This window comes from Oryzias melastigma, linkage group LG8, assembly GCF_002922805.2.
Source record: "Oryzias melastigma strain HK-1 linkage group LG8, ASM292280v2, whole genome shotgun sequence".
Classification (NCBI taxonomy): Eukaryota; Metazoa; Chordata; class Actinopteri; order Beloniformes; family Adrianichthyidae; genus Oryzias; species Oryzias melastigma.
In genome coordinates, this window is record NC_050519.1 from 5844782 (window position 1) to 5854686 (window position 9905).

At 39.7% G+C, this 9905-nt stretch overlaps 1 protein-coding gene across 1 annotated transcript in view; it reads left to right on the plus strand.

Moving 5' to 3' along the window:
* The window catches only part of fbxl20 (F-box and leucine-rich repeat protein 20), a gene marked incomplete in the record, with an annotated part of 16655 nt that overhangs the window by 3761 nt on the left and 2989 nt on the right, over window positions 1-9905 (plus strand). The window contains 13 exon segments of the mRNA XM_036213166.1: window positions 2516-2577; window positions 3045-3099; window positions 4290-4364; window positions 4471-4565; window positions 4636-4704; window positions 4774-4869; window positions 4941-5067; window positions 5161-5235; window positions 6724-6854; window positions 6951-7011; window positions 7144-7188; window positions 7268-7324; window positions 8615-8827. Coding sequence (XP_036069059.1) covers window positions 2516-2577; window positions 3045-3099; window positions 4290-4364; window positions 4471-4565; window positions 4636-4704; window positions 4774-4869; window positions 4941-5067; window positions 5161-5235; window positions 6724-6854; window positions 6951-7011; window positions 7144-7188; window positions 7268-7324; window positions 8615-8827 — 1161 coding nt within the window.

The following is a 9905-nucleotide window of genomic DNA, read 5'->3' on the forward strand; positions in this document are numbered from 1 at the left end:
CGACGTCTGTTTGACTTTTGCTCCTGCAGAATTTTGCATGTCTGTGCTGGCAGCCTCTGCACAGAGAGCTTTGTGTGTGTGGAGCCTCAGAGAAACGTAGAACGGCCACAGCTGTTTGGTCCTTTCAAAGTCTGAGCATTAATTTAAACCCAGACGTGTCAGTCTTTTTCTTCTTTTGTGCTCAGGGATGGGTTTGTGAGTCCCTCAGGATGTGAAGATGTTGTGGTGGTTTGTGATGGACAACCATAACTATGTTATTTTGTTATTTACAGCCATAAATCACCAATTTTTAAATAAACTGTTTGGATTATTGACCGGCGATTGTTTGTACCTGACATGAAGCACTTGCTGGTAAACAGGTTATTTTTTTCTCCTTTACACCCCTCCCCTCCTTTCAGATCTTGTTTTTCATATCTGTGGTTTGGGATCATCATTGTCTAGCATTTCACAACCGTGCGGAGTGAGAATTCCCTCTAATTATGCGTCCCCCTTCAACGAGTGGGCATCTGTGTGTGTTTCTGCGTCTTAATAAATGTAAATTTATGGTCTCTTTGTAAACCACGGCTTATTTTCCTGCAGATTATAGACTTTGTGCTCGCATGCAAATGTTAGTGTGGAAATCCATTAGCAGATGCTGGCGCGCTTTGTCTGGAAGTCACCCAGGATCGACTGCAGTGTAGAAAAGCAGCACAAACTAATTAGAACTAGAAAAGTTGCATTGTGATATTTATATTGTGATTGCTCTGTGATATTGAATGGTAAATGTATACATATATTGCGCTTTTCTACCTTTCTTGAAGGCCCAAAGCGCTTTACAGTCACAGACATATTCACACACTGATGGTGGCTCCGCTGCTGAACACTGGTGCCAACCTTCCACCAGAGGTAGTTTGCCGAGGGACACTTCGACACATGATCAGGAGTTGACTGCTGCACTACAGCCTTCCTGAAAGCTTTTTTCTGAAAGTAGTCGCTGAAGATGCTGAAGCATTTTGCTGGTGACGCAATTTACTTTATTTGATCAAAATATAAAATTTGCTAAAAGACTGGAAATTTAAATAAATAACTAATGAAAAGAGAATTGACCTAAATTTCTGAAAAATGTGTTGTAAAATTGCTTAAAAATCACTAATACAATTTTTTGCACAAATTTTTATTGTGTTGCTCAAATACTAGCTAAACTCCAAATTAGCCAAAAATTCCCCAATAAACTAAATTAGTCAAAAACGTTAGCCTGCTGCTAAAAAAGAAGCTAAACTCCAAATTAGCCTATGAAAACTGCCCTAGATAACACATTACCCCAAAACGTTAGCATGTTGTTAAAATATTAGCTAAACTATAAAGTAGCATTGAAAACAGTAGGTATCAAATTAGCCAACAAAGCTAGCACATTACTTAAAAACTAGCTAAACTCCAAAAAGGCCTAAAATTCCTCAATAAACTAAATTAGTCAAAAACATTAGCATGTTGTTAAGAAAGAAGCTAAACTCTAAATTAGCCAATGAAAACTTCAGTAGATAACACACTAGCCAAAAACGTTAGCCTGCTGCTAAAAAAAGAAGCTAAACTCCAAATTAGCATATGAAAACTTCAGTAGATAACACATTAACCAAAAACGTTAGCATGTTGCTAAACTACAGTAGGTGCCAAATTAGCCAACAAAGCTAGCACATTACTTAAAAACTAGCTAAACTCCAAAATGGCCTAAAATTCCTCAGTAAACTAAATTGGTCACAAACATTAGCCCATTGCTAAAAAAGAAGCTAAACTCAAAATTAGCCTATGAAAACATCAGTTGATAACAAATTAGCCAAAAACGTTAGCATGTTGTTAAAATAGCTGAACTACAAATTAGCATTGAAAACAGCATGTGCCAAATTAGCCAACAAAGATAGCACATTGCTTAAAAACTACCTAGACTCCAAAATAGCCTAAAATTCCTCAGTCAACTAAATTATTAAAAAACGTTAGCCTGTTGCTAAAATAGGAGTTAAACTCTAAATTAGCCTAAAAACCCCAGTAGATAACAAATTAACAAAAAACGTTAGCATGTTGCTAACATATTAAGTAAAGTCAACATTTTTTTGAAAGTTACTATAAAGGTTGAAAACATAATCCATGAATATATTTAAAGGTTTGTTGCTAATCTACTTAAAATTTTGAAATTTCATTTCCTATGGGACACATTTAGCTCAATATTTCAAAAACAATAGAGTTTATAAATACCAAAAATACAAGCTGAACGATTTGATATCAAGTTTGCTGAAAGTGTGATTGAGTTTTTACGCGCTGAGAAACGTACAAAAAGGAGCAGGAGAGTCACTATAGTGTGAATGTTTACTAAGCGTTCACAAAATAAACATCAACACAACAAGTGAGGAAGTTGGAGCTCTGTAATCTGTCTCCTGATTTCCCGTCACTTTTTCTTTGTCGCGACTGAACGTGTGGTGAATTTCTGAACTGACTGCATCGATCCTTGTGAGTTGAAGTGACGCCCTCCTCTGCTTCTCTGCAGATGTTCACAAACAGCGATGAGGCCGTCATCAATAAGAAGTTGCCTAAGGAGCTGCTGCTGCGGTGAGTGATGCTCCAGCACCCCGTGCTCCTTGTTCCACCATCACACGGGAATTTCCTTCATTCCTCACCCTCTCTTATTGCAAAACACAATTAAAACCAGATGCTTATGACTATAAAACTTTTACATTTTTCAAAGGAGAGAAAAAAAAAAGCCCCCTCAGCAAACAGAAAATGAATGCCATAATTCAAGCTCCGGCCTTGCCAGACAACCTGCCAGAGCTGCGGCTGGCTGTTGCGATGCGGCGCAGTGATTTGTGCTGCTTCAGATGTGCTTTACTGCATTGTAGGATCCTGTTTCCAGCTTTATTCTTCAAAAGTTTGTCTTAAGAAACCCCGCCGCCAAACAACAACATTTGCTAGCGCGCTCGCACCTCCGTGCTGCGAGCTGGAGCGAATGCAGGGTTTAGCTCGGTAAGCTTTTGGCTCTGGAGGTCAGCATATCTAAACCGTCGATGTTTGTGTTCCAGGATCTTCTCCTTTCTGGATGTGGTGACGCTCTGTCGCTGCGCTCAAGTCTCCAGGGTGAGTCCTTCTGAAACGTGTAGATATGGATGTAACGATTCAGTCAAGCCACGATTCAATTCAGTTTCAAAGTCACGATTTTGATTTTTTCCGCAACACAATAAATTAAAGGTATTTTAACACCAAGTGTTTTTTCTTTTTGCCTCTTACATCAAACTGTTGGTTTCCTACTAACAGAAAGGATTCAATACAAATAAATAATTATAAATAACATTGAAAGGATCACAAATCACAGGTGTGCCCGCACACTCTCACAGGTGCAGTTGCCGGTGCACCGCACCTGTGAGAGTGTGCGAGTGAGCGCCTGCGATAACAGGCGTGCCTGCACTCTCACAGGCCCCCACGGACACTCTCACAGGTGCAGTTGCAGGTGCACCACAGGGGCGCCTGCGCATACTCTCACAGGCACGCCCGAGCACACTCACAGATGTGCACACTCTCACAAGCATGCCCGCACACTCCCACAGGTGCGCCTGAAATAAGAAACGCGCCTGCACTCTCATACACGTGCACACTCTCTCAGGCACACCTGCACACACTGTCACAGGTGTGCCTGCAATAACAGACGCACCACACTCTCACACGTGTGCCAGCGCACACTCTCACAGGCGTACCTGCAATAAGAAATGTGCCCGCAGTCTCATAGATGTGCATACTCTCACAGGCGCGCCCAAGCACACTCACAGATGTGCACACTCTCACAAGCATGCCCGCACTCTCCCACGGGTGTGCCTGAAATAAGAAACACGCCCGCACTCTCATACACGTGCACACTCTCTCAGGCACACCTGCACACACTGTCACAGGTGTGCCTGCAATAACAGATGCACCCGCAATCTCACAGGCGTGCCCACGCACACTCTCACAGATGCAGTCGCAGGTGCGCCACAGGCGCCCCCGCGCACACTTTCACAAATGTGCACACTCTCGCAAGGGCGCCCGCACGCATTCGCAGGTGTGCCTGCACACTTGCAGGCACACACTCACAGCGAGCCTACATGAAGAAATGTCATCTGGTCTTGTCTAAATTCAGACACATTCCGTGACAAACTGATTTATTTATTATTTTGCGCATCGATTAGCACGTTGACGAGTTTGAATCGTTCTTTTACTGATTCACGAAGAATCGTTACATCCTTAGTATCAGATTTTAAAAAAAGACAAACTCTAAAGGCTTTTTCTGCTGTCAGTCCTGGAATGTTCTGGCGTTGGATGGCAGCAACTGGCAGCGAATCGACCTCTTTAATTTTCAGAGGGACATCGAGGTGAGTAAATGTTGAGCTTTCTCGACTTCCTCTGCTGCTTCCATTTACACAAGTCATTGCTCCCAAACAAGCTGTGAAGGTTTCAAGGCCGTTTGTTTGTCTTCAGGGTCGAGTGGTGGAGAACATTTCAAAGCGTTGTGGAGGGTTTCTCAGGAAACTGAGCTTGAGAGGTTGCCTGGGTGTGGGGGACAGCGCCTTAAGGTGAGCATAAAGACAGATTGAGGGCTAACAGTTTGGCTGCCGTCCCTCTAAACACGTCGTTTTTGTGCAGGAGTTTTGCTCAGAACTGCAGGAACATCGAGCTGCTGAGTCTGAACGGCTGCACCAAGATCACAGACAGGTTTGTGCGGTTTGTGGTTCAAATGTTTTGCACTGAGCACCTCTTGATGGGGACTATTGTTCTGTGCAGCACATGCAGCAGCCTCAGTAAGTTCTGCCCAAAGCTGAAGCACCTGGACCTCTCCTCCTGCACCTCCATCACCAACCTGTCACTGAAAGCTCTCAGGTTTGTCCCTCCTTCACTGGTCAGTAACTACTGAAGACAAATCTTTATAACGCTCCTCTTCCTCCTCTAAGTGAGGGCTGCCACTCTCTGGAGCAGCTGAACATCTCCTGGTGCGATCAGGTCACCAAGGACGGCATTCAGGCTCTAGTGCGCTCCTGTCCTGGACTCAAAGGCCTTTTCCTGAAGGGCTGCACACAGGTACCGATCCAGCCTCAGAACCGGAACAAATCATTGCAGCGCTTTGTTGTGGAGGTGATTCATAACCCCCGTCACGCCACGTCTGTCCCACAGCTAGAAGACGAGGCTCTGAAGCAGATCGGGGCGCACTGTCCAGAACTGGTCACGCTCAACCTGCAGACCTGCTCAGTAAGTGCTGAGGTCCGATCAGGCAGGAAATGGACAAACACTGATGACCCTCTGACAAACAGGCAAACATACTGGGAGTCTAAAAATTCATTTATGGCTCAATAAGTTCTTTGTGATGCAAATAATGTTCAATCATTTATATAAACCGATGATAGCGAAAATCTCCTAAATTAAACATTTTATCAGTTGTTTGGCTAATTTGACATTTAGCTAATATTTCAGCTACATGCTAGCTGTTTTGGCTAACGTGGGCTTTTTTTTTTTTTTTTTTTTTTTTTAGCTAATTTAGCATTGCTAATATTTGATCTAGCTATCAGCTTCAGCGTTTTCAGCTATTAGCTTCAGAGTTTTTAGTTATCAGTTTCAGCATCTTCAGCGGCCAAATTCAGCTTACAGAATTCACACTATCCTTATCGCAGGTAATGCTAAACATCTAGTTTTTAAAATGTTTTAGTATTATATTTTTCTATGAAGATTACAGAAATGAATTAATTAAAATTTGGCCACGTGTGGCTTTCTGGAAAACTATAAACATTTACATTTAAGCTGTGATTTTTACTCTTTCTGTTAGCCTACAAACTGACACCCCCATTATGTGGCCCTCATAAGAAGAAGTTTGGGGACCCCTGATCTAAAGACCTCACTAAACATTTCCAACACTATAAAAATATAAACAAATATCTGCTCCTGATCGAAGATTTGGCAAACTGAACGCGTTCTGGACAGGAGATACAACACAGAGATGGATTGAAAAAGTCTACAGCCAATCAGGAAGCAGAAAATGATGGACTGTTTAAAAAATAAAAGCATGCAAATGTGCACCAAAAAATGACTCCAAAATAGCAAGAGATCACCCTACAAGTAAATGGTTTCATTGCATAAAAGTTTTTTTTTTTCTTTACTGCGTCTTAAGATTATGCAACAACATCTGAACTCAGCTAAGTTGACTCAAAATACAACGATTCATTTTCCCATGATTCAGTCCAAACCTCCATTTTTAGGTTTTTTTGTTTTGGTTCGATATATGATTTCTGTATCACAAAACTACAACAAAAAAACAAAAAATTAAGAAAAAAAAAGGCACTAATAGTAAAAATAAATATTCAGTTAAGCCTAATTTAATGTAATAAAGCAATATTGAATATTTTGAATTTGGAGCTTCACATATTTGATTTGAAAACGTGTGAAGAACGATTTGGTGAAACATACAGTTTTAAATCAAGAATTTTGGCATTCTTAATATTTTTGTTCTTCTGTGTATTAATATGATTTAAAAAAGAAGAATAGACCACTGTCTTAAAAAAAGCATGACTTACTTCATCAGGACTATTTATTCTTAGTAACTTTTTTTGAATTTATCTCACTTTTAAGACACCAAATAACACAGAATAGTTTTCTGTAGCATGTTTACCCCTTTTTTTATAAAATCACTGACTGTAGATTATGCCCCGCCCACTCCTTCACACACTTTTGTCCTTTTGTGAGCAGCAGATCACAGACGAGGGCCTCATCACGATTTGTCGGGGTTGTCACCGCCTGCAGTCTCTCTGTGTGTCGGGTTGTGCCAACATCACAGACGCCATCTTGCATGCTCTGGGACAGAATTGCCCCCGCCTCAGGTGAATTTCTGCCCCCACACACCCAACCTTGTGCAGGAGGCGTGGCTTCCGATTCCTTTCAAGTTAGGATGAGTGCGTTTCTGTTTTTGTTTCTAGAATATTAGAAGTGGCCCGCTGCTCTCAGCTGACAGATGTGGGCTTCACGACGTTAGCTCGGGTGAGTTTCAGCTTCAACGTTGCATTTCAGCTTCTAATTATCATATTTTCTAAATAATTGATGCTCGTTTTTGCTCATAAATCTCACTATTCGAGTAACACATGATCGTATAAAATGATTTTATTTCTGCAGAACTGTCATGAACTGGAGAAGATGGATTTAGAAGAATGCGTGCAGGTAATTAGAAACGCCTCTTTTGATTTGTGCGTCTTATAATCGAATTATGTGAGTGTGAGACGTTTTCGTTTTGCATTAGATCACAGACGGAACGCTCATCCAGCTGTCTATTCACTGCCCTCGCTTGCAAGTCCTGGTGAGTTTGGGTCCTTACTCCTTTAAAGTCCAACTTTCTCTTGTAAAAATTGTTTCTAGTGGCGTTTTAATTATGATTATTCAGTTTTTAGCTAAAAACTAAATAGCTTTTTTGAGTCTTTTTGCATTGTTGGCCGGACTGTTGGCTAATTTCCCAGCATGCAAAGTTTGTGACATTGTGACACAGTACAAGATCAAAATTTATTACGTTTTTTTTTTTTATTATATATATTAAAAACATCTACCCTTTACTTTGACACCACTGTGGGGTCTTTTTTTTTTTTTTTTTTTTTTTCAATTTTGAACAAATAACAAAAAAAAATTTGGTCCAGAATCTCTCATTTACCACATCAAAAACAGTAGGAAAACTTTTCTGAGCGATCCAAAAAATATTGAATACGTACTTCTTATTAATACCATAATTCAAATTTTGATTTACCTTATTACACAATTACAACAGCAAGACGGCAGAAAAGACTCGAGAGATTTTAGAGTTTCCTTTAAGCTGTTTGGGTGAATTTGATCGTTTTAAAAACTGAGATGAATCGGAAAAGAATTCCAGAGAATAGAGGGAGAATTGCACAGGAATTCAGCTATTTAGACTTCTTTATTAATTTTCTGTTTTGTTTATTTTTTTTTAAATTAACTTTTCCTCCATCATTTGGAAAAACAAGCGCTAAGTGGGAAACTTTCCCTCTAAAATTATTTTTTTTGTTTTTAGTTCTCAAGAAATCACTTTTCTCGAAAAGGAACTAAATGTGAATCAAGTTGAAGATGTTACCATGACAACGTGACGCATGTTTTCTAAAAAAAACAATTTAAACTTAAAAATATAACAGGACTGAAGTTCTAATAATTTTTTTAATATTTATACTTTTTGTGATCTGAGCGGGATAAAATTCTCCTTTTATTTTTTGGGACAGGACAAGTAAAAAAAATAAATAAAAAAAGGGATAAAATTCTCCTTCACGTTTGCACAACAGACAAGTATCCATCTGACGCAAAAAGGAGATTAATGCGACTAAAAATAAAAACACTTTAAAACGTCTGTAATTAATTAATTAATTGAAATTAACACAATAAATTTTAATACTTATTTTCTCAAATCATGGGAAATAAGCGAAAAAATTATGTTTGAAAAAAGTAGTATTTTTGATTTGGCCACAACTCTGATTCAATTTTTCTAATGCAGAAACTACGTTGTAGAAAACCCTTTTTTGTGACTAAAACAGCATCGTCATCATTAAAAAGCCAGCATCAGTGGAGTAACGGGTCCTCTGTGCCCCTGCAGAGCCTGTCCCACTGTGAGCTGATCACGGACGACGGCATCCGACACCTCGGCAGCGGCCCCTGCGCTCACGACTGTCTGGAGGTGATCGAGCTGGACAACTGCCCCCTCATCACGGACGCCTCGCTGGAGCACCTGAAGAGCTGCCACAGTCTGGATCGCATCGAGCTCTACGACTGCCAGCAGATCACCCGCGCCGGCATCAAGAGACTGAGGGTGAGTCGTGTCGGTGGATGGAGCTCTAAGCTCCAAAAAAACAAAAAAATCCTGAAATCTTTGATTTTTTTATTCTAAAGTACTACTAAAAGTGTAATTTCTTTAGAGAACAGACCCTTTTCAGGTGACGTCACACATCGCCGGTCATGACCGAAATTTGTGCAATATTTATTGTATTCGTTTTTCCTCTTAGATCGTAATCGAAGTGCTTCCTGTCTGCAGTCAGAACGCAGCAGCAGCTTGTTTGATATGACGTAATTATGATTTCATTCTTTTAATTTGTGCTAATGCTAGCATTAGCTTTGGCTCTGAGACGTGGAGCTTTAGAGGATCTTTTCTCACCAGGTAAAAGTTCCCTGTGCTCACAAAATCCTCGTAAACGGATCAAAAGTCAAATAATTCCCGCGTGTCTGACATTAAAATCAAACTTTTTACTGTTGTTTTCTACTGCGGTCAGCTCCTAACTGTGTCCGATCTCCGGGAAAATAAAGGTAAAAAATGATCAAATTTAGGTAAAAATATAAAAGTGACTATTTCTACGTAATGTTATAAAATACATTCCCCCAAATGATTTTTTTGCTCTTATTTTGAAAATCTGATAGCTGCTCCTAACATTTTCCCTGAGCCAAACCATTCCTGTTTTTACAATTATTCCCTAAAATATCCCATAAAACAAGTAAATTGATCCTGGGAAGCGATGCGTGTCTTTGCTGCAGGTATTAAATGTGACTAACATGAATTTCTGTCAGTTTTTGTTCTTGATCGCACTAAAAATATCTGCAGATACGATTATGAAAGGTTGATACTTTAAATAAAACATTAAATATTGAACGATTATTCAAATTTGTATTTAGATTTGTGAACAATCTAAGATGGGAAATGAAAATACAGTTAAGCGGGACTTTTATAAAATAAATATTGTACAGTTTTCTGCTTAAATTGGTGAGGTTACTTTGTATTATTTATGTAAAATTGCTGTAAATTGGAAGTCACTGTTCATATTTCCGTCTGACGTCACTGTGAAAAGAGTTCATGTTTATGTGGAGAAATTAAAGTTTTTATTGTGGGAAATGTTTGT